The 27589-nt window shown below is 43.5% G+C and overlaps 1 protein-coding gene across 1 annotated transcript; it reads right to left on the bottom strand.

Annotated features, from left to right (window-relative positions):
* Positions 1-14625: 14625 nt before the first annotated feature.
* DR1 (down-regulator of transcription 1) lies at positions 14626-26140 on the bottom strand. Its single transcript, XM_069737594.1, has 3 exons — positions 25606-26140; positions 16899-17062; positions 14626-15864 (listed from the first exon to the last, which is right to left on the bottom strand). The coding sequence occupies exons 1-3, from the start codon at positions 25823-25825 to the stop codon at positions 15721-15723; spliced, it is 528 nt and encodes a 175-aa protein (XP_069593695.1). The 5' UTR covers positions 25826-26140; the 3' UTR covers positions 14626-15720.
* Positions 26141-27589: the final 1449 nt, after the last annotated feature.

The raw sequence follows: 27589 nt of genomic DNA, 5'->3' as shown, positions 1-27589 counted from the left end.
ATTTAGGTGGTCACTTCTTGTACATCAGCACAACACTTGGGAATGTAGTAAGTAGTTGATCTTAGGCCTCTTTCACACTTCCGTTTTTACAATATGCACAGGATCCGTCAAAATGTTTAAATGACGAATTCTGTGCAGACTGTAAAAAAAATGGCTGCACTGGGCCGTTTTTCTGGCGGACCCGTCGAGGCTATGTGCACCTGTTGTGTATGCATATTCGCAGCGGTTTTGCGCTGTGAAAACTTGTACACAACACAACCCGTGTTAAAAATAAAAAAACAAAATAAAAAAATCGCAATATTCTCACCTTTTGGTGTCCCGCACAGCATTACCGATGCTCCCGGCAGCTGGCGTTCCCAGTAATTGCGTTACAATGACCTCTGATGACGTAGCGGTCTCGCAACGTCATCGGGTCATTGTAACGCAAGGCATTACTGGGAACGCCAGCTGCCAGGAGCATTGCTCGGTAACGCTGCGCAGGACGCCGGAAGGTGAGAATATTGCAATTTTTTTTTATTTTTATCATTATATCTTTTTACTATTGCTGCTGCATAGGCAGCATCAATAGTAAAAAGAGAGAGCGAGAATTTCCCTGATGGGAAATTCTTCCGCGCATGCTCAGTTTGAAAAGACAGCATCCATCGCTGGATTCCTGCATTTCACAGTCAGCGACGGATCCTGCGCCCATAGGCTTCCATTATAGCCAACGACAGGCAGCGCAGGATCCATCGCTGAGCGATTTTCCGACGTGCAGAAAAAACGTTCCTCTGTGCGTTTTCTCCGACCGACCGACAGCAATTTTACGACGGATCCAATGCACGACGACGGATGAAATGTGTGGCTACCCGTAACAAACCGTCTATAATACAAGTCTATGAGAAAAAAAATGCATCCTGCGGGCAAAATTTTTAGCTTAGAATATTACCTTCAAGGTAAAAGGAAGAACCACAAAATATTTAACTGGAACAGTGGGAAATCCCAGAGAGGGAGCGGATGTCCTGAGTCTGATGAACCTACTCCAAAGGAAGTGGATACTGCCAAAATTTGGACTTCTGAAGGACTCTGAACTTTCTCAAGCCGATGCTGTTGATTGTAAGTCACATTCCAGGAAAAAAAATCCTTATATTTTGGAATAAAGGTTAGTAACTCTCTGGTCAGACTTTTCTTTTTTTATCAAATGAAAGAAACTTTGATCTAAATACCTTATAATCACCAAGCCCCTTTGAGTCTGCGGCTTTTTTTTCATTTTACGCTGCATTGCTTCATTGCAGAGATATTCACATTTGTTGCCTTTGAAGCACAGCACTATGTGAAATCTCTGCTTGCAGACCAACTGAGCACTTCTTAATTCTTTTGTAGAGGAGTGCATCATGACATCTTACCTATCAGATGCTGGAAATCAAAGCTCTGCAGCATCCGAGACTGATAGATTAGCTGCCGACTTGTGATTGGCAGCATCTGGGAGGGAGGAGTGAAAGCACACATCCGCTAAATAAGACTCTGAAGAAACGCCCTTTTGGACTTCAAGTAGAGATTTCACATACTGCGCTCCAGAATAAAGAAATGAGAATATGTCTGCAGTGAAGCGATGCAGCACAAAACAGAAAAGAGCAGCAGAATCAGGGGAGCTCAGGGATTTGTACAATGTATTTAGATCAATATTTTTTAACAAGTGATCAGTCTTCTTTAAAGGAGTTGTTGTTTGACAAATGTTTAAAGTATTTATTGGGAATGAGTTAATTACTTGGACACTGCTAGTTTAGTTTTGAACCCAGAAGCTAGTTAGGTCCATATACAGTTAGGGCCAGAAATATTTGGACAGTGACACAAGTTTTGTTATTTTAGCTGTTTACAAAAACATGTTCAGAAATACAATTATATATATAATATGGGCTGAAAGTGCACACTCCCAGCTGCAATATGATAGTTTCCACATCCAAATCGGAGAAAGGGTTTAGGAATCGTAGCTCTGTAATGCATAGCGTCCTCTTTTTCAAGGGACCAAAAGTAATTGGACAATGGACTCTAAGGGCTGCAATTAACTCTGAAGGCGTCTCCCTCGTTAACCTGTAATCAATGAAGTAGTTAAAAGGTCAGGGGTGGATTCCAGGTGTGTGGTTTTGCATTTGGAAGCTGTTGCTGTGAGCAGACAACATGCGGTCAAAGGAACTCTCAATTGAGGTGAAGCAGAACATCCTGAGGCTGAAAAAAAAAGAAAAAATCCATCAGAGAGATAGCAGACATGCTTGGAGTAGCAAAATCAACAGTTGGGTACATTCTGAGAAAAAAGGAATTGACTGGTGAGCTTGGGAACTCAAAAAGGCCTGGGCGTCCACGGATGACAACAGTGGTGGATGATCGCCGCATACTTAATTTGGTGAAGAAGAACCCGTTCACAACATCAACTGAAGTCCAGAACACTCTCAGTGAAGTAGGTGTATCTGTCTCTAAGTCAACAGTAAAGAGAAAACTCCATGACAGTAAATACAAAGGGTTCACATCTAGATGCAAACCATTCATCAATACCAAAAATAGACAGGCCAGAGTTAAATTTGCAGAAAAACACCTCAAGAAGCCAGCTCAGTTCTGGAAAAGTATTCTATGGACAGATGAGACAAAGATCAACCTGTACCAGAATGATGGGAAGAAAAAAGTTTGGAGAAGAAAGGGAACGGCACATGATCCAAGGCACACCACATCCTCTGTAAAACATGGTGGAGGCAACGTGATGGCATGGGCATGCATGGCTTTCAATGGCACTGGGTCACTTGTGTTTATTGATAACATAAGAGCAGACAAGAGTAGCCGGATGAATTCTGAAGTGTACCGGGATATACTTTCAGCCCAGATTCAGCCAAATGCTGCAAAGTTGATTGGACGGCGCTTCATAGTACAGATGGACAATGACCCCAAGCATACAGCCAAAGCTACCCAGGAGTTCATGAGTGCCAAAAAGTGGAACATTCTGCAATGGCCAAGTCAATCTCCAGATCTAAACCCAATTGAGCATGCATTTCACTTGCTCAAATCCAGACTTAAGACGGAAAGACCCACAAACAAGCAAGACCTGAAGGCTGCGGCTGTAAAGGCCTGGCAAAGCATTAAGAAGGAGGAAACCCAGCGTTTGGTGATGTCCATGGGTTCCAGACTTAAGGCAGTGATTGCCACCAAAGGATTTGCAACAAAATATTGAAAATAAAAATATTTTGTTTGGGTTATGTTTATTTGTCCAATTACTTTTGACCTCCTAAAATGTGGAGTGTTTGTAAAGAAATGTGTACAATTCCTACATTTTCTATCAGATATTTTTGTTCAACCCTTCAAATTAAACGTTACAATCTGCACTTGAATTCTGTTGTAGAGGTTTCATTTCAAATCCAATGTGGTGGCATGCAGAGCCCAACTCGCGAAAATTGTGTCACTGTCCAAATATTTCTGGCCCTAACTGTATATTTGAACAGAGACAACATTTTTCTAATTTTCGTTATAGACATTACCACAATGAATTTTAAACAAAACAATTCTGATGCAGTTGAAGTTCAGACTTTCAGCTTTCACTTGAGGGTATCCACATTAAAATTGGATGAAGGGTTTAGGAGTTTCAGCTCCTTAACATGTGCCACCCTGTTTTTATAGGGACCAAAAGTAATTAGACAATTGACACCAAGGCTATTTCATGGACAGGTGTGGGCAATCCCTTCGTTATGTAATTCTCAATTAAGCAGATAAAAGGCCTGGAGTTGATTTGAGGTGTGGTGCTTGCATGAAGTAAACGGTCAAAGGAGCTCTCCATGTGAAACAAGCCATCCTTGAGCTGCGAAAACAGAAAAAAAACATCCGAGAAATTGCTACAATATTAGGAGTGGAAAAATCTACAGTTTGGTACATCCTGAGAAAGAAAGAAAGCACTGGTGAACTCATCAATGCAAAAAGACCTGGGCGCCCACGGAAGACAACAGTTGTGGAAGATCGCAGAATAATCTCCATAGTGAAGAGAAACCCCTTCTCAACAGCCAACCAAGTGAACAACACTCTCCAGGAGGTCGGCGTATCAATATCCAAATCTACCATAAAGAGAAGACTGCATGAAAGTAAATACAGAGGGTTCACTGCACGGTGCAAGCCACTCATAAGCATCAAGAATAAAAAGTCTAGACTGGATGTCACGGATCCCTACTCCGTGGTGTCACTAATTCGTCACGTGCCTGTTCTCACACGTGACTTGGGGTTGTGCCTGCAAGGGTTAATCTATCTCCCCACTCTCAGTCCAGCATTCAACCTCTGTCCTATGCTGTAATGGGAGCATAAATCACACACCGACCCAGGCCACACACCCGCTCATACGTGCTGCCACCACTCACCGAATACATGGGCGATGAGTCCCATAAATAATAATACTAATATGTCTTTCACTCATAAGGCTCACACACCTTAGGCTATGGATTCTTTTAGAACATTCAAGGTTCAACTTGTTAAAGTTTTATACTTTAATAACAAAAGGTTCAATGCTTACAATAAGAAAAAGGTATAAAAATATAATAAAAAGACATACAACTTATGCAAAACAGTATCAAAATAAACAGGAGAAACTTACAGAAATTATCTAACTGGTAGTTGCTTTCTGCTCCCTGGGGGAGGGAGGGAGTGAATGGAGTTGGTGGAACACATCAGCTTCTCAGGCTGCCCTCACATATGAACACAATTCTCTGTCTGCAGCCTAAATTTATAACTTTGGCCTGAGGTCAGGTTTCTAGACCCCTCAGGTTAATATCATAATTGCTGGCTTGTTGATTGGCCATGGCCGCTCTACTAATGAATATATATTATTTTCCTCTTGAGACACTTGTGACCAGGTTCCCAGGAATACATCACCTCAGGCCGCAATTTAGCATCTCCCCTCCAAGAACTCAGATGTGCCAAATGTTAGCTTTCTTCTTAGCTCTAGCTAGACCTCCTGGTGTGATATGGAGACACAATTTCTACTAGTCCCAAGGAAGTACCTATTAACACCTAGGTGCGACTTGCCTTCAGGACAGGCGTTACATTATCACTAGTCACACATATAACCCTAGAAAAGAATTACCGCACACTCAATACTGGTATGATGCAAAAGGTGTATGCCAATTTTAAAATTGGCATACACCTTTTGCATCATACCAGTATTGAGTGTGCGGTAATTCTTTTCTATGATTGACTTGACCACACGGTCAGTTTACCAGCACCTCCTTGTCCCTGACCTGAGTGCCCACCATTTTCCCTATCTACACATATAACCCTAGACATATGTCACTATATATATATATATATATATATATATATATATATATATACACACACATACATACATATACAGTACAGACCAAAAGTTTGGACACACCTCATTTAAAGATTTTTCTGTATTTTCATGACTATGAAAATTGTGCATTCACACCGAAGGCATCAAAACTATGAATTAACACATGTGGAATTACATACGTAACAAAAAAGTTTGAAACAGCTGAAAATATGTCTTATATTCTAGGTTCTTCAAAGTAGCCACCTTTTGCTTTGATGACTGCTTTGCACACTCTTGGCATTCTCTTGATGAGCTTCAAGAGGTAGTCACCGGAAATGGTTTTCACTTCACAGGTGTGCCCTGTCAGGTTTAATAAGTGGGATTTCTTGCCTTATAAATGGGGTTGGGACCATCAGTTGTGTTGAGCAGAAGTCTGGTGGATACACAGCTGATAGTCCTACTGAATACACTGTTAGAATTTGTATTATGGCAAGAAAAAAGCAGCTAAGAAAAACGAGTGGCCATCATTACTGCTGTAGAATTAGCCGTACATTCGGCATCAGTAGTCACTAATAACGATTGAACAGGGAGAAAGGATCTCCCCTGGATGAGGAAGGAGCTCAGAAACTACCCTCTGAAAGCCTGTTTGACCTGCAGAAAATGAGAGGAGCAAAGGAAACCGCTTCCATTATCGTCACCATTTTCCCTCGGAACCCTCCTAGCAAATCGAATGGAATGAAGGGATGAGTAAACAAGTGCGTGAGCTCCCTGTTGAAGGGCCACGGCCTTGTCTCAAGGGAGAATTACCAACCTTCTGGAAGTGTCCAGGATCATCCTTATGAATATCCCACTGCAGAGGCCCATCGCTGACGGGATCCACTCACCATTAGTGCATGTCCCAGCATGGTGCTGCCGCGGATGACTGGGTTTCAGCCCTGAGGAAAGCGCGCACTCTATTGTTCTGCTGCAGGTCAGGTATTGCAGCATGGACGGTGCAGGGATAGGGGTAAACCTCAATCCATCATCCCTTTGTTAGGGAGGTGGAGAGGAACCGTCTGCTTCCTTGTGCCATCCGCTTTAACAGTGGTGGGACAGTGGGGGCTGCTTGGATGCCAAAGAGAGGGTGCCTCTGTTCATCCATGGAGTTCAGCCCCCGGGTGGACAGGGCCAGTTGTCCGGCAATAAGCCTGGCTGGGGAAGAGGATACGTGGAGGTGACACTCCATGTGCTCATCCGTTCAGCGTGTGGGGAGATTGGTGCCCTTGAAGGGGCCTGTCGCCCCTAAGAATCGGCTCAGGCGTCACACGTCGCAGGAGAGGGCTCGCCTGTTGATGGATCCGTCGCCCCTTCGTTGTAGAATGTAAAATCAAAGATGTAAAAGGTAAAAATAAAATAATAAAGAGTTTTGGATCTGAATAGCAGACCCGTCCTTGTGCCTCCTACGGACACTAAGCAAGAACTGGTTAGCTGGGAGCCAGCAGGAGGGTGTATACTGCAGAGGAGAGAACTTTCTTTGTATCACTTAGTGTCAGCAGCATACACTCACGGTCTGTGTCCTCCAATGAGGCGAAGGAGAAATAGACTTCTTCAGGCACACTCTCTCAGGTTTATGCATTTTCAACTTTAATGGCTCGCTCACATTGCCATATAACACGGCCGAGTGCTCTACAATGTTCGCTCAGATAGCACTCGGCCTAGTGTGATACTATGGGGCAGCAGAGATCTGCGATTTGCATGGGAAAACAATCGCAGCATGCTGCGAGAATCGGATTGCATGCATCCATAGAAGTCCATGGGTGCGTGTGAAACATCAGGCTGCAGTGGGCCTGAGCCTGGTGTTATTTGCATAATCGGCCCGATTCTTTTGCACAAGATAATTGATGGCCATGTGACCCCAGCCTTACGCTCATGCAGACGTCCATGCAAATTGGTCCTAGCATGGACCACTAATGCATGGACTGGCTAGGGTGTCCTGACCGGAGCACGACAGCTTCATGTATTTCTATAAGGTTGTCAGTCTCGTGTCAGAACTGCGGCCAGTCCGTGCAGTGTGCTCTGATCTATTTGCACAGATGTCTGAATGAGCCCTTTTCAGAAATACTCCTGTGATCAGTAAAGCGGAATATAACATTATTATCTGTATGTAATGTTTGCAAATTCCAATCTTTATGGCTGGACCAGAGTGCAAATCCCTGGATGACTTTAAAGCTTTACGTATAGCCTGAAGAGATACCTGGAGAAACCAGAACTTGCAGTCACATAGTGGTCCTTCATTAGACTTTTTTGATCCAACAGAGAGACTTTAAGATGTTAAAAAGTAAGAAGCTTCCTTATCTACTGATCTCATTCATCTTTGAATTTTTGTTCCAACATGACAGACGGCTGCTGAAAAGGTCTTGTATTAACCCAAAACTACAGGCATCTATACAGCCTTGGACAGACATGTCCTCTCTCATTGTACAGGTTACGGTATTTTCTTTTGAAAGTGGATTTTTCCTTTGTTTTGTTGGAAGAAAGGATATAAGTTTTGGGAGGCCAAGAACATTTTACAACATATAGAAACGAGATCTGGGTTTTTCTATGTTGACAAGAGATCCCCCAGCTTTATCAGAAGACACATCAGACTGAGGTGAACCAACAGCGCAGAATATGCATTGAAGTTGATGGTAGTCATAGAAGCAATTTGTGGAGCTTATATATTCCATAATAAACAGATTTAAAGCTGGGAAATTGTGCTGCAGCTCTTAGCTTTTTTTTTTTTTTTTTAAAAAAAAGGAAAATAAGGTCCATCTATACGAAAGTAGTTTTTGAATCTCTTTTCCCACACTTCTGCTTGCAAACCTATTAATTACTTTTGGAGTCCACAAATCTTCAAATGGATTGTTGTAGGCATTTAGAATACAACAATTTTTTTCCAGCCCCTACTCCCTTAGGAGCACATTTTTTTTTTTTTTTTTTTTTTTAAGTCGTGTGACCGACTTTATAGAGAATATTCTTACTTTTTGTCTCCTTTCTGATAATCTTGCCATCTCCCCCCTTTAGTTTCTTCTCTTGAAATGTTTTCCAGAAATTTGTCCTGAGCAGACCTTAAAGACGTTTCCACTACTAGGATAATTCGGCCCCAATAAAATAGACAACCCTATACTCTCCTCCCGTACCATCTCTGTTCCAGTGGTGAGGACACTTACAGTTTGGGTTTGTGATGCGGTTGAATGACATGTGGTGCCTGGCGCCAAATCCTTGCAGGCATCACTGTCTCCCATCGAAATGAAGGGTGTCCTGGCCAAATCCGATGGTGCAAGAACTGTTCAGAGGAGTTATGATCTTTCATAGGTCTTGGGAGATTTAGCTACAAACCTCCAGGGGAGGGGATTTAGGTTCAGCTCAGAGAATAGGAGGGGAGTGAACCTAAAGGTCTCTCTGATGCATGCGGTCCACTTCGAACAGAGGGTCACGTCAAGTAACGTGCTAGGACTCAGCAGGAAGCAGAGGCCCAGCACACACATGATCAAACATCACCCGGTAATTGACATGATCCAAATGCTTACATCTTTAGTCCTACCACTATTATATTTGAATATCTGATCATTGTATACATATAACCAGTGAATATAGTGCATTGTCTAGTGTGCCCTTAAAGCAATTAAATATATAATTTAAGCTTGGGCTGCTCTTTTATTTCGATCCACACGTCTGTTAAATTTTCGATGCTGACAGGGCTGGTTTCTGACCCGACATAACCCTGTTAACGGACCAGACGTATATCTAACAAGGAACTGGTGTCAGTCCTACCAGACTGACAAGGCGCCATTTCACTGGTGCTAGTGAAAGAGGCCTGTCAGGGTTGCGGGCGAGTGTGGTGCCACATCCTCTCACTCCCCGTGCCTCCCTGGGCCCATGTGGACAGGGGAGTGTGTGTAAAACTGAACCAATCTGACCTTAGGTGTCCCCAAGGTGTGCAGAATGCCATGCTGGTACAAGTGGAGAAACCTTACCACGTGATCCCGCTGACGAAACATTGAAGTGTTTCCTGCATCAGCACTAAATTTATTCTACAGCAGGACAACAGCGCCACACATACAGCCAAAGTCACTGAGAACAATCCTCAGTGTAAAGAAGAATAAGGAGTCCTGGAAGTGATGATTGCCCCGTATGCTCATCAAATCTGTCTGGGATTACAAGGACAGAAGGATTGCACAAACCTACAGCATCAGAAGATCTGTGGTTACTTCTCCAAGATCTTCAGAACAACCTTCCTGCCAATTTCCTTTAAAAACTGTGTGTGCAATTACCTAGAAGAATTAAGGCCAAGCTTGGTCACATCAAATATGGATTTGATTCAGATTTTTCTGTTATTCATTCACTTCTATTTTTTTTAAGCATTCTTACTTTACAGCAAAGTCATTTTAATTTTTAAAGAAAATCAAACACGCAATACAGTTATAAAACAAAAAACACAACATTTTATTGCTTGAAGAATACAGCATGAGGAGGAAGAAAAAAAATAATAATAAAGCATGGGAACTTTTAAAGGAAAAATTTCACAAAGCTCCGACTATCACATAACACAAACACTTAATGCAAGTGACACCATCCCAAAAAAACTGCGTTCTGAAAAGGTCTGTGAAAATTCTTGTAAGGTTTTAAAAAGGAACAGGCAGCCGATTTAGGTAGAAAACGGAGGGGGGAGAAATATAGTACAAGTTAGAAAAGTCAACACTGCACCGTGAAAATATTCTGTCTATGCTAGATGTGACTACCTTACCTTTGGTTATTAAAACCATGGAGAAGAAGAGAGAAGGATGGCAGGAAAGGGAACAGAAAAAAAAAATATACAGCTAAAGCAGCAGTACAGAATATCCAATTCATGCAATAAAACCCATTATGGTCTCACTCAATGTTTTGTCTTAGAAACAGAAACCCATTGATTGCATCAGGTAAGAAAATCACAAAATACTACAGTACTCAGCGTTATTTTGCCAAGATTGAGTCTCCTTAGATAACCTCGAAATGGAGCTGTACATAGTTAGAAGCAATTCATTCCTTATACACTCCCTTATTCCCAATTAACTCACTTAACAGTATTACTCCAAAATGCCAAAAAAAAAAGAAAGAAAAAAAATAAAAAAATAAAAAGTTGAGACCTTGGTTCTACAATTAAATGACCAAGCTGGTAAGACATGAAATGTTTAGCAGCACCAATGTATTATGACACTTAATCCTGCGTCTACAAGGGAGACATTCAATAAGGTTTATCTTTATATTACCACGAGGCTTACACCAAAGACAAATGGAGAAGGGGATCGGGGGGGGGGTAAGGAAAAGTTTTAGAGGGAAAGTTTCATATAAAAATTCAACTAAAAACAGGTAACGTGTGCAATATTTACATAAAATGCTTATCGATCAGCTCACTTACTCAAAAAACATTCACGGAATAGCCTGGGATTTCATGTCCGCCTTCGCAATTCTCGTGAGCTATTTGGCTGCCAATGTTATTATTACTATGGCAGAAAGAGAAAACTTTTCATTATGTCTACAATATGTTATGAAATACCTTTAAACTCAAATTTTGTCTGAAAATAAAGAGGGGAAAAAAAAAAAAAAAAAGATTTCCACTAAGGGAGTTAGCAAGCATCTCCCTCTCAGTGTTATAGTTGTGGCACATCGCATACACTGCCCTTAGCATAAAATACATTATAGCTCAAGGAGACAGACATATAAGCCCCCGATCAGAAATGTGAGCGATAAATTGTCAGATTTTGTAATGTTCCCAGTAGTAACACTAGCTAAATTGGCCTTTCACCAAACAGTTTATGCTGAACTGGACACACCATGTAATAGTAGCTATACAGAATACATTTTTTTTAATCTCTTTTTTCACCTCTTCGTTGCAGGGATATTATCAAGGTATTTGGCACATAATGAGTGCAGGGACATTGCAGCTGAGTTTAGCTATGTCACATTACAAACCCTTCCGTCAGCTCTGCTGTACTGCCCCTCCCCTTCACTGTCTGTCCAGAGATTTATCATTATCACACTGGTGTCTGTTGTGGTCAACTTGTAATCGCTCTGCAGTGACGTCAGAGCAGGGTATCATTATGTCTCACACAGGAGAAGTCCATAAACAGGCAGGTTACTCCTGTGTGAGATGTAGTGACAACCCTGATCTCACTGCAGAGCTGTTACAAGTTGCTTGAGCACAGCAGACATCAGTGCGATTACCGACACACTCCGCTATCTATTAGGGGAACTGATAGAAGGGGTTGTAATGTGACACAGCTAAACTCAGCTATGCTGCCCCTCCCCACACACCGACTCAAGCAGGAGGTTAGACCACGACTGTTTTACGGCATCTCACACATTGAAAAATCTGTTCCAAGATATTGTGGGGACGTGTACTTTCCTTTGAGCGTTACTGCCTGCTTATGATCGGTCCCAACATACAGAGAGAAGTACACACCCCCAGGAATAACTTTCTCCTAAGAAAAAAAAAAAAGTTGTCTAAGTGGATGTCATCTTATTACGCGACAAATATTGACTGCTAACATCTCTGCAACAGATTGTTTTTTTTTTCTATTTAAAGTATGTTACTCCGCTATGAAGCCTCCATTACATCCTGTGTCGAGTTCAACATCAACAATTTGGTGAAAGGTCTTTTTTTATTACATCATATGACAATACCAAATGAGTATAGAAGTCACATTTATTCTACGAAACATTTTTCTGTAACTTGTGATATACTGTGTAATAAAGGGCATGGACAGTAGAAAGAAGTCAGATCAACACAGATCATAACCTTGTTACATCAAAGAAGTTCATTAGTCATTTGTTCCTTTGCCAATCACAACAATAAGGTCTCATGCATGCCACAAAGCTATAAGCACGTCACCTATACGGCAGCACATGGATTTATTGTGGATTCACAGTGAGGAGATGTAAGGGGCTGCTTTATAAGGTCCCGGCTAAGTATAGTATTCCCTGTTATAAAACATGCTAATTTACTCTTAAATGCATTTCATAGAAACAAAATGCATGAAATTGAAGGCGTACAGATGTAGCATAAGCGACTGTTGCAATCCAATGGTGCCATTACTGATGTGGATGATGTGAAAACAGAGACACAGTCCTGCCAAACCTCCCATCTCTAATCTCAGTCTTCTGGGGCAGGAATACTCTGCCCAACAATACCAATGAGCAGACTGACTGGCTGTATATATCCCTGGAATTCAGACTGACAACCCGAAGTGACCGTCAATGTGCTGTCACATCATGTCATTCTGCATCTCAGAGTCAAATATTGAAAAGGTTTTCCCAGTTTCAGAAAACTCGTCCCTTAACTGAACATAAAAAAACAAAACGGGTCCTTAACTCACCCTCCACAGGTCCAGTACAAAGTCTCCACTAGGGTTGAGCGAAACGGGTCGGCCAGATTCAGAAGTCGCCGACTTTTGGCAAAGTCGGGTTTCATGAAACCCGACCCCTGTGTGGGGTCGGCCATGAGGTCGGCGATCTTCTGAATCTGGAATCGGAATTCCGATACCGATTCCCGATATGTTTAAGATATCGGGAATCGGTATCGGAATTCAGATTTAAGTGTAAAATAAAGAACACAAATAAAAAATATTGCTATACTCACCCTCGGACGCGCCCTGGTTGTAACCGGGAGCCTTCCTTCCTAAGAATCAGCGCTTGAAGGACCTTTCGATGACATCGCGGCTTGTGATTGGTTGCGTGACGCCCATGTGACCGCTCACGTGACCAATCACAAGGCACGACGTCATCGAAAGGTCCTTCAAGCGCTGATTCTTAGGAAAGAAGGCTGCGGGTTAGAACCAGGGTGCGTCCGAGGGTGAGTATATTCCTAATAGGCATATACTCACCCTCGGACGCGCCCTGGTTCTAACCCGCAGCCTTCCTTCCTAAGAATCAGCGCTTGAAGGACCTTTCGATGACGTCGCGGCTTGTGATTGGTTGCGTGACGCCCATGTGACCGCTCACGTGACCAATCACAAGCCGTGACGTCATCGAAAGGTCCTTCAAGCGCTGATTCTTAGGAAGGAAGGCTCCCGGTTACAACCAGGGCGCGTCCGAGGGTGAGTATAGCAATATTTTTTATTTTTATTCTTTATTTTACACAATAATATGGATCGCAGGGCCTGAAGGAGAGTTTCCTCTCCTTCAGACCCTGGGAACCATTAGAAACCCAATGCACTGCATTGGGTTTCGTGTTTCGGCCGACCCCGACTTTTCTATAGGATCGGCCGATTTCACTCGACCCGACTTTTGAAAAAGTCGGGTTTCGTGAAATCCGACCCGATCCTATAAAAACAAAAGTCGCTCAACCCTAGTCTCCACCACTGCTCCCAGTGTCTATTATTGACGTCACGTCAACAGAGCTGCAGCTAATATGTCTATTTAGCGGCTCTGCTCGAGTTGATACCGCAAGGCTCTCCGAGCCGCTTAGATCAGTTATTGACTGTTACGCTGTCGACATGTAGTCAATAATAGACACCGGGAACACTGGTGGAGACTCAGTGTTGGACGTGAAGAGGGTCTGATTTAAAAAAAACTACAGTCGAGGGATAAGGATTTTTCCAAAACCTTAAAAACCCACTAATGGGCTGTCCATTTATGAAAAATATCTTCCGATGTATTTTTATTAAATTCCACATAAATGTAATAAAGGTGTTGTCCGGTCTTCTGTGTGACTGAAGACTTACGAATCCTTACAGTGTGCACAGTGCACGCTGTCAGGATTGCCCTGTGTCCCTCTGGCTATAGGGGGCGGTCATGTGACCTCAATATGCGATTTGCACACTCCCGGCCACATTGAGCGTGGCCGCGCATGTTCTGCTGGCTTGTGACGGCATGCAAGCTAAATCATATACGTCCGATGACATGATTGCCCGCTCTCGCCAGCGACACTGGAGAATCCAGACTACAGATCTGAACAAATTACATGCAGATTTAGTGTAGACATCGTCAAGCGGCTAGCACTACTACTTCAGATTCAGGAAGTGTAGAGATTACAAAGGGAAACCAGCAGACCAGTACACGTAAATGCTGCACGTGTCCAAATATGATGGATTACTTTGAGGCTTGTCCCATTTTGATTCTGTTTATCACCAAGTTCTACTTCATCAGTCGAAGTCCACAAACTCTACAATTATAAGAGTGAATGTATCCGCTGTGTTAGGGGATGATCATATCGTAAATCTGACAAGTCTACTAGAGGACAGTTGGCATAAATCAAGGCCGGCACTCAAATTTTAGCTGCGGATGTACAACGGATCTCCACGGGCATTAACCCTATTCTGTGCCAAATCTACAAGAACACGTAGCATTCCACCTATCCTTGTAAATTTTATTAAAGCAGCATATACATCAATCCACAATCTAAAAAATAGTCCATTTGAATGAGGTTACGACAACCCTATTGACTTGCTGGCAATGGATTTAATGCAGATTTTGGCACAAAATCTGCACCAAAAGTCACAAATGAACAAGGTCTTAAGGGACGCAAGAAAAAAAAAAAAATACAACAAATTTTGCTGTTGGTCCAGACACCAAGTCAAACTGTTCATGGTCAATCATGGATACTGTGGATCTCACCATACAAACTGATGGGCATTACTATTTAAAAACAAAAAAAAAAAAAAAAATGTTGAAAGAAAACCCAAATCCTAAAAGATGATTTGTGTCGGCCAAAATAAGAGTACAGAAAAGGTGCACTTGTTGAAGCGCTACAGCTTGCGTTCATGCACATACAGCGGTAGAGGACATATCAGTCTTATACCCGGTGTAAAACAAAAGACTGTCCATGCAGTGTAATAAAACAAGACGTGTACAGATGACGCTGGCAGCACCAGAATCAGCCCACGTGTACAGTGTTCAGAATGGCAGTAAAACGGGCATCCATGCATCTCACATCAGAGTTTTTACGCCATCTCTCGTGTACCCATATAGTTTTGAAATGCACCATATTCCTGCCAGACCAATAAATGCCCCCTACCCCACCCAAAAATTAAAAGATTCCTAAGATTTTCATTTTAAGCTTAGTTAAAAGGGAAATGCAAGTAGGTTTCCGGACTTCTGTATAAATCTCATTATGCTGTAGAGTTGTCATTTGGTTTAACACTGCTTACTGATCAAGTAAATGACGCATTGTTAATATAAAAGTTTCATAAAGACCATTAAAAATTCTCTAGTGATATGATACTGAACCTTAAGGTTGTCGACTGTTCAATAAGGATGCGTTTTTCCTCTTAACATGTACAAAGCATACAATTGTGGAGACTTGACAGACATCCCTACAATACCAATTGACCAGTCCACCAAAGATGCATAAAAAAAAAAATATTTTTTTTACAGGTAAGCATATTTTGTTTTCCATTGTGCAGATGAAAACTACTTAGAAGGTGAATACAAAAAGCAGCAAGAAAGATTCAGATGTCTTCGTCTTCCTCGTCCTGGGAGGAGCAGGCCTGGTTGGTTGCACTAGCGGAGGCGGCTGCGAGTTGTGCCTGTTGCGCAGCTTGCTGCATTTGTAGCCATTCCTGCTGGGCCAATTCTGCTTGCTGCTGTCTTGCCTTAAAAAAAATAAAATAAAAATAGATGACTATGGTAAAACCATGGAGAAGGAAAAATACAAACTAAAACCTGCAGCTTGCCAACTTTTATAATCTAATTGCTATAAGTTTTGTAATACCCCGGTCCCCATAAAAAGTTGAATTAGAGCATTCTCCTAAACTATTGCCATCAATACTGTACATGTTAATTGGATGTCTTCTGTATTTCATATTAGAGTAATAGAAGATAAACACAATGGACAAGAGTATTGGGTAACCTCTCAATCTTTGAATTCAGGTTTTTCATCTAGCCCCATTACCCCTGGTGCACAGAATCCAGCATATAGCCAGTCTGCCTTTACTAACATACGGTAAATTAATAGTTTGTTCTAAAGAGATCACTGAATTTGCATACTGTCCTGTAATACTCATATTGAAAAGTGGAAGCATTTAAAAACTTCACTGGGATCTTCGTGTCCTGGGTTTTGACAGTGGAGCAGCTTATTATATATTAATGGTCTTGTTGTTATGTTCTTTCTGTATGCTAATTATTTATTCCAAGCTCCGGGAATGTGGTGTCTGGATGAAATTCCTGCCTCCTGTCTCCATTGTAATCCCACCGCCCTCCAATGCACGTCAGCCTGGAATAATAATCTTTATTGTTATATAGCGCTAACATATTCCGCAGCGCTTTACAGGTTGGACACATTATCATCGCTGTCCCCGATGGGGCTCACAATCTAAATTCCCTATCAGTATGTCTTTTTGAATGTGGGAGGAAACCCACACAAACACAGAGAACATAAACTCTTTGCAGATATTGTCCTTGGTGGGGTTTGAACCCAGGACTCCAGCGCTGCAAGGCTGCTGTGCTAAACACTGAGCCACCAAATCATTAGCATACACAAAGAATATAACATTTCTCAACAAGAAGACCGTTAATATGAGGCATGCATGTAGGACTAGTGTAACATTTCTATTACCTTTAATGCCCATATTAATATTTTATATACACGTCCCAGGGAGTGACAAATTCCCTTTAATTAGTCTCTTACTTTTGCAAACAACTCCTGCTGCTGTCTTAGAAGCTCTTCTTCTGGAATGCCGAGATTTTCTAGGCGAGAATTTGCCTGTCTTCTTTTTAATGCAACCGTTTTGCACTCTTGCAGTACTTCTTTTACCTCGCTGATGTAGGAACCAAATCCCAAACTTTCAAGCGCTATGGAAGAAATAAATAATCTTACAAATCTCAAAATTCATTCTCGTTTATTACTGTAGTAAATACATTTTATATCCTCCTAAAAGAAAGGCATAACAAATGTAATCAAACAATTAATGAAAAAAACAAAAAAAAAAAAAAAAAAACATTCATACCTTAATTCTGGTGGCCTGCAAGCATAGATCGCACAATTGTCCCCATTATTCAGGCCACTTATTGGCTTGACTATTTAAGAAGCAAATCAATATAAGAAGATAGGTTGTTCCATAAACACTTATCTATCCACAGGACAGATGACACATGAATGATCACGGGGGGTACGGGAGCTTGAAAATGGGGGACTCAAAGTCCTTGTGTGAACGGAGCAGTAAGGCTATGTGCACACGTTCAGGATTTCTTGCAGAAAAATCCTGAGAATTCCAGACATTTTCTGCAAGAAAACCGCATGCGTTTTTGCCGCGTTTTTTTTCCGGACACTTCCCAATGCATTTTGGAGTGGGAAATCCGCAAAAAAAAACGGAAAATTATAGAACATGCTGCGTTTTTTTCGCGGAAAAAAACACATCATGTGCACAAAACATGCGGAATTCATTCTAAATGATGGGATGCTTATTGTATGCGTTTTTTTTTTTGCGGTTTTATAGCGTTTTTATCAGGAAAAACCGCGAAAAAAACGCAACGTGTGAACACAGCCTAACGAGCATGTGTGACCACCATTCTTATGGTGATTGAATACAAACTTGCTCACTAGTGTTCTTTTCAAAGAGGAGAATCTGGTCCCAATTTTTGAGATCACAAGGGATTCCGCAATAAGATGCCAATAGATCATACATTTATCCCATGGATATTCAATGTATCACATCACAAACAAATGGAGACCGTATAATAAAAAAAAACAAAAAAAAAAAAACAACTGTTGCATATTTTGCACAGAGATGACATAAGTACACCCAACATGGCTTCTGGAGTTCTAAGGCCATGTTCACACAGTGCGTTTTTTACTGCGGAACCGCCACGATTTTGCCGCTGCGGCTCCGCAGCTGTTTTCCATGCAGGGTACAGTACAATGTACCCTATGGAAAACAGGAACCACTGTGCACATGATGCAGGAATTAACTAAAAAAGCCGCGCTGAATAGCTGCGGTAAAAAAGAAGGACCATGTCACTTCTTTTTGCGGAACTGCAGCGGTTCTGCACCCATAGACCTCCATTGTGAGGTCAAACCCGCAGTAAAACCCGCAGATGAAAAAAATATCTGCGGGTTTTCTGCGGTTTGTGGTGCAGAACCGCTGCAGTGTGGCTGCCCCCCCGTGCCCCAATCCCACCCCCCCATGCTCCGATGCCACCCCCCGTGCTCCGACGCCCCCTGGTGCCCTCATCTCCCCCCCTTATACTTACCCGGCCTCCCGGTGTCCGTCCGGCCGTCTTCTCCCTGGTCGCCGCCATCTTCCAAAATGGCGGGCGCATGCGCAGTGCGCCCGCCGAATCTGCCGGCAGATTCGTTCCAAAGTGCATTTTGATCACTGAGATATAACCTCAGTGATCAAAATAAAAAAAAATAGTAAATGACCCCCCCCCCCCCTTTGTCACCCCCATAGGTAGGGACAATAAAAAAAAATAAAGAATTTTTTTTTTTTCCCCCACTAAGGTTAGAATAGGGTTAGGGTTAAGGGTAGGGTTAGGGGTAGGGTATTTTCAGCCATTTTAACCCTAAAAAACTTTCTAGAAAACACAGACTCTGCATAGAAAACTGCATAAAAAAACGCACCAAAAAAAGGACCTGCGTTTTCTGCCAAGAGCTGCGGTTTTTAGTGCAGAAAAAACAGCAGGGAAATCAGGAACGTGTGAACATAGCCTTAACCTTCACAAGAGGTCACTACTTTCCAAATAGGAAAACCAGGGACAGCCAAAAACAGAAGTCACAAGATGGCATTACAACAAGTTGCAGTATTACATTGTAACTAACAGCCATCACAAGTGACCATAAATTATAACCTGAAAGAATCTTTAATTAAAAAAAAAATGACTGACAGCTAATGAGCAAGCATCTAAAATATCAAGTGTGAGCAGATGATGAAGCAACACCACCCTGGAAAGGGAATACAGTTAAAAATAATGGACAAAACATTTTAATGAACACAAGTAAATAAAAAAAGGTCATCGTGCTATGAAAATTCAGCTTCATGCTAAGCCCCATGTAATCACAGTCACAGAGAGGTCCAGTTCAATGAAATAACTAGACTGCGCTGGACCGAGAAACATCAGTACTTTATAATTCAGGAACATGGCACACGTGTTTGGGTGAAGAAAATGTATCCCCTTAGAAAACAAGAAATCCTGGAGAAAAAAAAAAAGCTGTAGGGCAGCAGACACTTGTGTTCCCTGGAATTATCTTTTAAATCACACCCTGACGAGGTCTTTAGTACGTGTGTTCGATATGTAGAAATCACGATTGTGAAGGACACTGGGAACTGGGACTGATGAGTAATGAACATACCGGAAATTAATAGTTCCTTTCTCCATTTCATATACTAATTTCACACCAGAACTTCCTAATTAACTGTGCATGAACTGCCATGTACAAAACGTGTGTACCATCATGAGAACTTAGGACTTTATTAAACCTCTTGAATGTGATAAATGACCCATAGTTCCCATATAACTCATGAATTTAGTGCAGTGATCAGAGGGGTCTTCAGAGGTAAAGCAGAGTAACTAAATATTCAGTAGTGCACAATAGTCTGCCCTTGGGGTAAGTCAATAATGGATTCAAGCAGAGGGAAGAACAAAGCCTGCAGCATCTGTTTCCTGTGACATGTTCTGTGGGACAAGAAGAGAAGAAACAACTATTCATTCTAACCAAGAAGTCATGGAGATTCTGCTCAGCTTCTGAAAGGTTGTCTATTAAAAACACCTCCTGACTATATGCCCACTCAGGAACCCCTTCTAAGAGCCCGAACAGAGCCGAGGTACAGGAGTGCCACTCGTACTGGCAGACAATTTTGTCCTTCATGATCAAGCCAAATTTTACAATTCTGACCACTGTCACTGTATGTGGTTGTAATTCTGGAACGCTTCAACGGATCCCTTAAATTCTGAGACTTCTTTCGTGACACATAGTACTTCATGATAATGGTAAAATTTCTTTGATATGACTTGTGTTTAATTTGTAAAAAAAATGGAAATTTGGCATTTTCAAACTTTTAGTTTTTATGCCCTTAAATCAGAGAGTTATTTCACACAAAATAGTTAACATTTAGCTCATGTCTACTTTACATCAGCAATTTTTTAAACCATTCTTTTGTTGTTGTTGGGAAGTTAGAAGGGTTCAAAGTTGACCAGCGTTTTTTTTTTTTTTAAGGGACCATATCACATTTGAAGTGACGTTTAAGGGTCTATCTATATGACAAAAAAAAAAAAGACCCCAAAAGTGACAACATTCTAAAAACTGTACCCCTCAAGGTGCTCCAAACCACACAAGAATTTTAATAACCCTCCGGTTGCTTCACAGGAACTTAGGCAATGTGGAAGGAAAACATGAACATTTAACCTTTATCACAAAAAAAAAAACAAAAAAAAAAAACACTTTAGACCTAAACTTTTTTATTTTCACAAGGGTAACAGGAGAAAATGGACCAAAAAATGTGTTGTGAAATTTCTCCTGAGTATGCCGATACCTTATTTGTGCGGAAAATCAACTGTTTGGGTGCATGGCAGGACTCGGAAAGGAAGGAGCGGCATTTGACTTTTTGAATATAAAATATTTGCTGGAATAATTAGCGAACGTCATGTCACGTTTGGAGAGCCCCTGATGTGCCTAAATAATGGAAACCCCCACAAGTGACACCATTTTGGAAACCACACCCCCTCCTCAAGGATTTTATCCAGGAGTATAGAGAGCAGTGTGAACCCACAGATACTACACAGAATTTGAGAACATTAGGTCCTCATATTGAATATGTCGTCATTAGTGTTGAGCACAAGTGCTCGCTACTCCAGTTTGCACAGGGTGTTCACCGAATCAGGGCTGTGGAGTCGGTAAGCCAAACCTCCGACTCCTCAATTTCCATGACACGGACTCCACAGCCCTGCACCAAATGTCTTGGGTGCACAAGTGACATGCTTGAGTCCCTGCCCCATGGCTGTTAGCGCCGCCTCCCCCCCCCCCAAAAAAAAAAAAAAAAAAACTGAGGGGATCCATGATACTCCACGCATATCCGAGCATTTACATTTTTTTTTCTGACTAAAGGTGTGACAAAGGGGGATTTGATTTTCTTGTACTAGCCAGCAGACCTTGGCAGGCTCACTGCACGTACAATATTTTTTCAGAGAGATGAGGCGGAATGCTGGGGAATGGATCAGGAGGGCCCAGGGATGGCAGAGGTATCAGAGGGTCTCGGGGGGGGGGGGGCATCATTTTCATTTCTCTCTCCTCTGACATGTACATCATTCTAACAGCGGGCACACTTTTTGTTGTGATCGCTGTTATTCACTCATTAAGGGTATGTGCACACGCTGCGGATTTTGCTGCGGATACGCAGCAGTTTCCCATGCATTTACAGTACCATATAAAGAAATGGGAAATGAAATCAGCAGTGCACATGCTGCGGAAAAAAACGCACGGAAACGCAGCGATTTATTTTCCGCAGCATGTCAATTATTTCTGCAGATTCCGCTGCGGGTTTGACCCTGCTCCAATAGAAATCTGCAGGTGAAAACCTGCAGAGGAAACCGCAAAAGAAACCACGGTAAATCCGCAGTAAAAACCGCAGTGGTTTTTCACTGCGGATTTAGCAAATCCGCTGCGGAAAATTCCGCAATGGAATCCGCAGCATGTGCACTTAGCCTAGCATTGATCATGTAATCGGGGGACTGAAAAATCCAGCCCGGATCATGTTCTCCAGGGTCTTAGCTACCCTTGGTAGTCAAGACCCCAGATATTTTTAGACTCTGGTGGGGGGCGCTACAGGCTTATTCCCAATTGTTTAAAAACAGCAATAAGGCCCGTTTTAATGTATATCGATGGTCGTTAAGGGGTTAAGCTGTTCTATTACAAATTCCTCAGTCATTCATCTGAAAGGCCACCATGTGATAGCTATAGCAGATAGTGAAAATATGCAAAGAGTCTGGCACACCACAAAGAATGAAACCAGACTGGATTCTCCCTGCAGCGAGATCAGTCACTCTTTAATACAATCTCCAATAGAACTCTATACGACACAGATATTAAGGGAAGTCTTTAGGGTCTTTGAAAATATTAGGTTGTGGTTGGTCTCATTATAATTAGCTCGGGTTTTTTTTTTTAGTTAGCAACCCCTGCAAGGGATCATAAAACATAAGTTAGAAAGTTAACAAGAAGTAAAAGTAATGACTTTCACTTTCAGGTGTAAGCTCTGCAATGTGCACGCCCTATAAAGATATATATTACATCCAAGGGACATATTTCTCACGCCCCATGCAAGGTTGTGAGCTACAGAAGAGCACAGCTGTCACATCAAGGGAGCACATCACAAAATATTAACTTATCAGCTCATACAATGAGGAGGCCCTGTTCATAAGAATTCATTCTACTGAAAATAGAAGTGTCAAAATATCATCCAGTTGCCCCCTTTCCAGCTATTTGCTGGATCAAAAAACAATCTGTAGTAAAAAAAAAAAAATGGCTAGTATTTGGATCCATTTTTTTTTATTATTATTGAATCAAAGGGAAAGTGATCATAACATATTCTTAATGTCATCTGTTACCAGCATCATCAGGTTTGAGAGGTTTACAGATTTAAGAAAATATTTGAGTTTTTCTTGTGAAATCTGGTAAAAGATCTGCTTGAAGTCTACCAGTTAGGGGTAGCTTCACACCCACACAAAAAAAAAATAAAAAAAAGAAGCTATACTGTGTCTCTGTATGGCATCCGATTTTTGGTGCACCTATAGACTTGAATGGGTGAGAAGAAACGAGTGCATGCTGCGATTACTTTCCACGCACAGATTCGGTCAGTAGAAAGGGAAAAAAAATTAGAAATCACTTGTCTGCACTGCCCCATTGGATAAAATTGGTGAGAGGGCTGGCCATATTTTTTTTTTTTTCTTCCCGGTTAGCACTCCGATAAAAAATGTGAACGAGCCCTTATGGAAAATGCCAAGCTCCGCCATTTTGGTTTTATTTTTGCTGTGTCAATCTCAGATTGGTTATTGCTTTGGTGCCACAAAGCCAAAATCAGGCCAGATCTTCCTCCTCTTTCTTTGTATGCAGTGATACTATATAGTCTCATGTCACTATTGTACAGATTTACACTGAAAGTTTTTTAGGGTCACGGAAAATATTAAAGTTGTGATTTATAACAATTAGGGTAGAAATGTTTTAGAAACCATTTCTATGGAAGTGACAGATTAACCATGGTGCGCAGACATTTTCATCGGTCCTGTATAGAATCAGAAAGGAACTGCAGCGCAGATGCCAGACCATCGCATCATTTAGAGGGATATCTCCCATTTTTCACATTTATGGCATTCCAGAAAATCAGACTAACATAACAATGGGACCTGCATTTATCTAGGGAACAGAATCCTGAAATTGAGGAGTCAGGTTTGGCTTACTGACTCCACAGCGCTAGTTGTCAGCGCAGTCTTGTGACATTGTTATATCCCATGAGAGTATAGCCAATAGGAAGCCATTAATCAGCTGCCGCCTTCAAACTTGCATCAGAACTGTTTCACCCTATATATCTATGAAGGCTGCAGCCGATCAGTGGCCACAGATTGGCCAGAATGCTCATAGGGCATAATGTCCGTAAGGTAGGTTTTTATATCTTTATTGAATGGAGTGGAGGTGCGCACACATGCTGTACTCTGGCAAGTACGTGCAACTTTGTCCTAAAAAAAGATAGGGATCTGCAGCCCCATTCTCAGGATCAATGGGGATCCCTGTGGTTGGACCCCAAGCATTCAGCAGGTTATTCCCTATACTACGGATAGGATGACTTGCTACCTTGGGAATAACCTTTTAAATTTCTCCAAAACGTGGGGCCCAGGACCCCAGCGATTTTACGTCAAAAGATAGCCAATAGGTGTTACTTGTGGGACCACCCCTTTAATCTTAAATTCTTCAGCTGCTATGAAATTACAACTACCAGTTGTGCCGCTATCATGGTATGCTGGGACTTGTAGTTTCCCAACAGCCAGAGAGCATAGGTGCCAGTATCAGTTCTTGCAGGCAGGATGAAAGTGGCACAGTAATGAAGCAAATCTATAAATGTGTGATCATGGCCATGACATGGGCAAAGGGCATAGCAGCCTGTGGCGGTCACCATGACACTGGCAGGGGCTACACAGCAGCCTGCGGCGGTCACCATGACACTGGAAGGAGCTACAGAGCAGCCTGCGGTGGTCGAAGTCACCATGACACTGGAAGGAGCCACACAGCAGCCTGCAGCAGTCACCATGACACTAGAAGGAGCTACAGAGCAGCCTGTGGTGGTTGCAGTCACCATGACACTGGCAGGGGGCACACAGCAGCCTGCGGTGGTCGCAGTCACCATGACACCGGCAGGGGGCACACAGCAGCCTGCGGTGGTCGCAGTCACCATGACACTGGCAGGGGGCACACAGCAGCCTGCGGTGGTCGCAGTCACCATGACACTGGCAGCGGGCACACAGCAGCCTGCGGCGGTCGCAGTCACCATGACACCGGCAGCGGGCACACAGCAGCCTGCGGGGGGCGCAGTCACCATGACACTGGCAGGGGGCACACAGCAGCCTGCGGCAGTCGCAGTCACCATGACACCGGCAGCGGGCACACAGCAGCCTGCGGCAGTCGCAGTCACCATGACACCGGCAGCGGGCACACAGCAGCCTGCGGCAGTCGCAGTCACCATGACACCGGCAGCGGGCACACAGCAGCCTGCGGCGGTCACTGTCACCATGACACCGGCAGCGGGCACACAGCAGCCTGCGGCGGTCACTGTCACCATGACACCGGCAGCGGGCACACAGCAGCCTGCGGCGGTCACTGTCACCATGACACCGGCAGGGGGCACACAGCAGCCTGCGGCAGTCGCAGTCACCATGACACCGGCAGCGGGCACACAGCAGCCTGCGGCGGTCACTGTCACCATGACACCGGCAGCGGGCACACAGCAGCCTGCGGCAGTCGCAGTCACCATGACACCGGCAGCGGGCACACAGCAGCCTGCGGCGGTCACTGTCACCATGACACCGGCAGGGGGCACACAGCAGCCTGCGGCGGTCACTGTCACCATGACACCGGCAGCGGGCACACAGCAGCCTGCAGCAGTCGCAGTCACCATGACACCGGCAGCGGGCACACAGCAGCCTGCGGCAGTCGCAGTCACCATGACACTGGCAGGGGGCACACAGCAGCCTGCGGCAGTCGCAGTCACCATGACACCGGCAGCGGGCACACAGCAGCCTGCGGCGGTCACTGTCACCATGACACTGGCAGGGGGCACACAGCAGCCTGCGGCAGTCGCAGTTACCATGACACCGGCAGCGGGCACACAGCAGCCTGCGGGGGGCGCAGCTCCTACCTTGGATGACGTGCTCCGGGGAGATGGTTTTCTTCTCAGACTTGTTGCAGATCTCATTGGCCTCGGAGGAGATGAGATGGATGAACTCCGTGCAGCAGTTCACCACCAGCTCCCGGGCGTCGTTCGCCACCCGGACACTGGGCAGAGTCTCTTTGATCATCTTGTTGATGGCCGCCCGGGGAATGGTCAGATCGTCATCGTTACCGGAGGAGGAGGCCATGTCTGTGAGGGGAGTACTGGACACGTGGGGACGGACGGGCGAGGACACGGGAACAAGCCCTGCACAAGGAGCTCTAAAACCAAAGGAAGAGGGAATCACAGTCCGCGATAAAACACCGGAGAGAGAGAACGGCGCCGGCTCACAACATTCTCCCCACTCAACACCACACCGGGGCCAGACACGAAGGGCGGCAGCGGCCGGTATTAAAAGAGGAGGGGGGAAGAAAATGGAGAACGAGTAGAATCCGGTCACAGGAACATCCCGGCGGAAAGAACACACACAGCGGAGAGCCTCCTTCTCCCGCCGGAAGCGGCGTCTGAGGGGGAGCGCGGCGCACTGCTTTCAACTTCCGGGAGCGAAACGACGTCCAGGTTACCATGGTTGTGCCGCGCTGGCGCGTCGTGACGTCATCCGCTGTGCGTGAGGGGCGGGACTCCGGGAGGTGTGATACGGGCCGCATTTCAGTCAGAGGCAGAGCTGGTGAGGGCTCCGTGTGAGCAGCACCGGCCCGTGTGCAGCAGGTGGGGGAGGCCCAGTGCTGGTCTACGTGGCCCCAATTCATGAGGGCGCCATTGCTTTTTGACACAAAACAGCTTTAATTTTTGTAAAAAAAAAGTGTTCACTTTTAGATAGATATATATATATATATATATATCTATCTATCTATCTAAAAGTGAACACTTTTTTTTTTTTACAAAAATTAAAGCTGTTTTGTGTCAAAAAGCAATGGCGCCCTCATGAATTGGGGCCACATATATATATATATATATATATATATATACATACATACATACATACATACATACATACATACATACATACATATATATACATATATACATATATATATATATATATATATATATATATATATATATATATATATATATATATATACATATATATATATATATATATGTGGCCCCAATTCATATATAGGTCCTGGCCAGTGTCACCAAAATGGACAGTTGAGGTGAAGGCTGCCAAATTAATCATTGACCTGAACTTTTATATATTTATTAGGGGACTTGAATCTGCGATCACTTGAAGCGTGTACAGGTCACCGCAAGACTAAAATTGCAGCCACAGGTGTACAAACATGGCCATTGGCAGCCTGGGATAATGTTGTGGGGGAGAACATGGGAGTCAGAAGGGAAAGCGTCCCACACGTCCAACCTCTTAATGCTGCTAAGCTATCGCCTCCAGAAGCCATGCTGTCCTGTGCGGCTCCTCTACGTGCAAGGTGCACATCTGCCATACAGATCACAAGCTGGAGCTCAGTGGGTGCTGGCATCGCCCCGGCGAGGTCACACGTTCTAGATCGGGTCCTATGCAAGACCCCAGTATGCATAGGCTTCGGACCTAGTCACTGCGCACACTCCAGGGGCTTGAAGTGGAAAGCATGGCCTGCACAGTGCCCCAAAACCATGGGGTAAAGCTGTCCGCTCTACAGAGCTATCTGGGTGGTCACTTATAAGGCTATGTGCACACGTTGTGGATTTTGCTGCGGATCCGCAGCAGTTTCCCATGAGTTTACAGTACAATGTAAACCTATAGGAAACAGAAAACGCTGTGCCCATGCTGCGGAAAAAACAGCGCAGAAACGCAGCGGTTTACATTCCGCAGCATGTCAATTCTTTGTGCGGATTCCGCTGTGGTTTTACACCTGCTCCATAATAGAAAACCGCAGTGGAATCTGCACTAAATCCGCAGGTAAGCCTACTTTCACACTAGCGTCGTTTGGCCTCCGTCACAATGCATCGT

Source organism: Ranitomeya imitator, chromosome 8 (genome assembly GCF_032444005.1).
Source record: "Ranitomeya imitator isolate aRanImi1 chromosome 8, aRanImi1.pri, whole genome shotgun sequence".
Classification (NCBI taxonomy): Eukaryota; Metazoa; Chordata; class Amphibia; order Anura; family Dendrobatidae; genus Ranitomeya; species Ranitomeya imitator.
Note: the sequence above shows the minus strand (reverse complement) of the source record. Positions and strands in the feature narration are given on the sequence as shown.

Excerpts from the sequence above, each read along its gene's own strand:
- DR1 (XM_069737594.1), bottom strand. The coding sequence starts at position 25,825 with ATGGCCTCCTCCTCCGGTAACGATGACGATCTGACCATTCCCCGGGCG. Across the intron at positions 17,063-25,605 it reads CCCGGAGCACGTCATCCAAG|CGCTTGAAAGTTTGGGATTT; the intron begins GTAGGAGCTGCG and ends TTTCTTCCATAG. Across the intron at positions 15,865-16,898 it reads AGCAGGAGTTGTTTGCAAAA|GCAAGACAGCAGCAAGCAGA; the intron begins GTAAGAGACTAA and ends ATTTTTTTTAAG.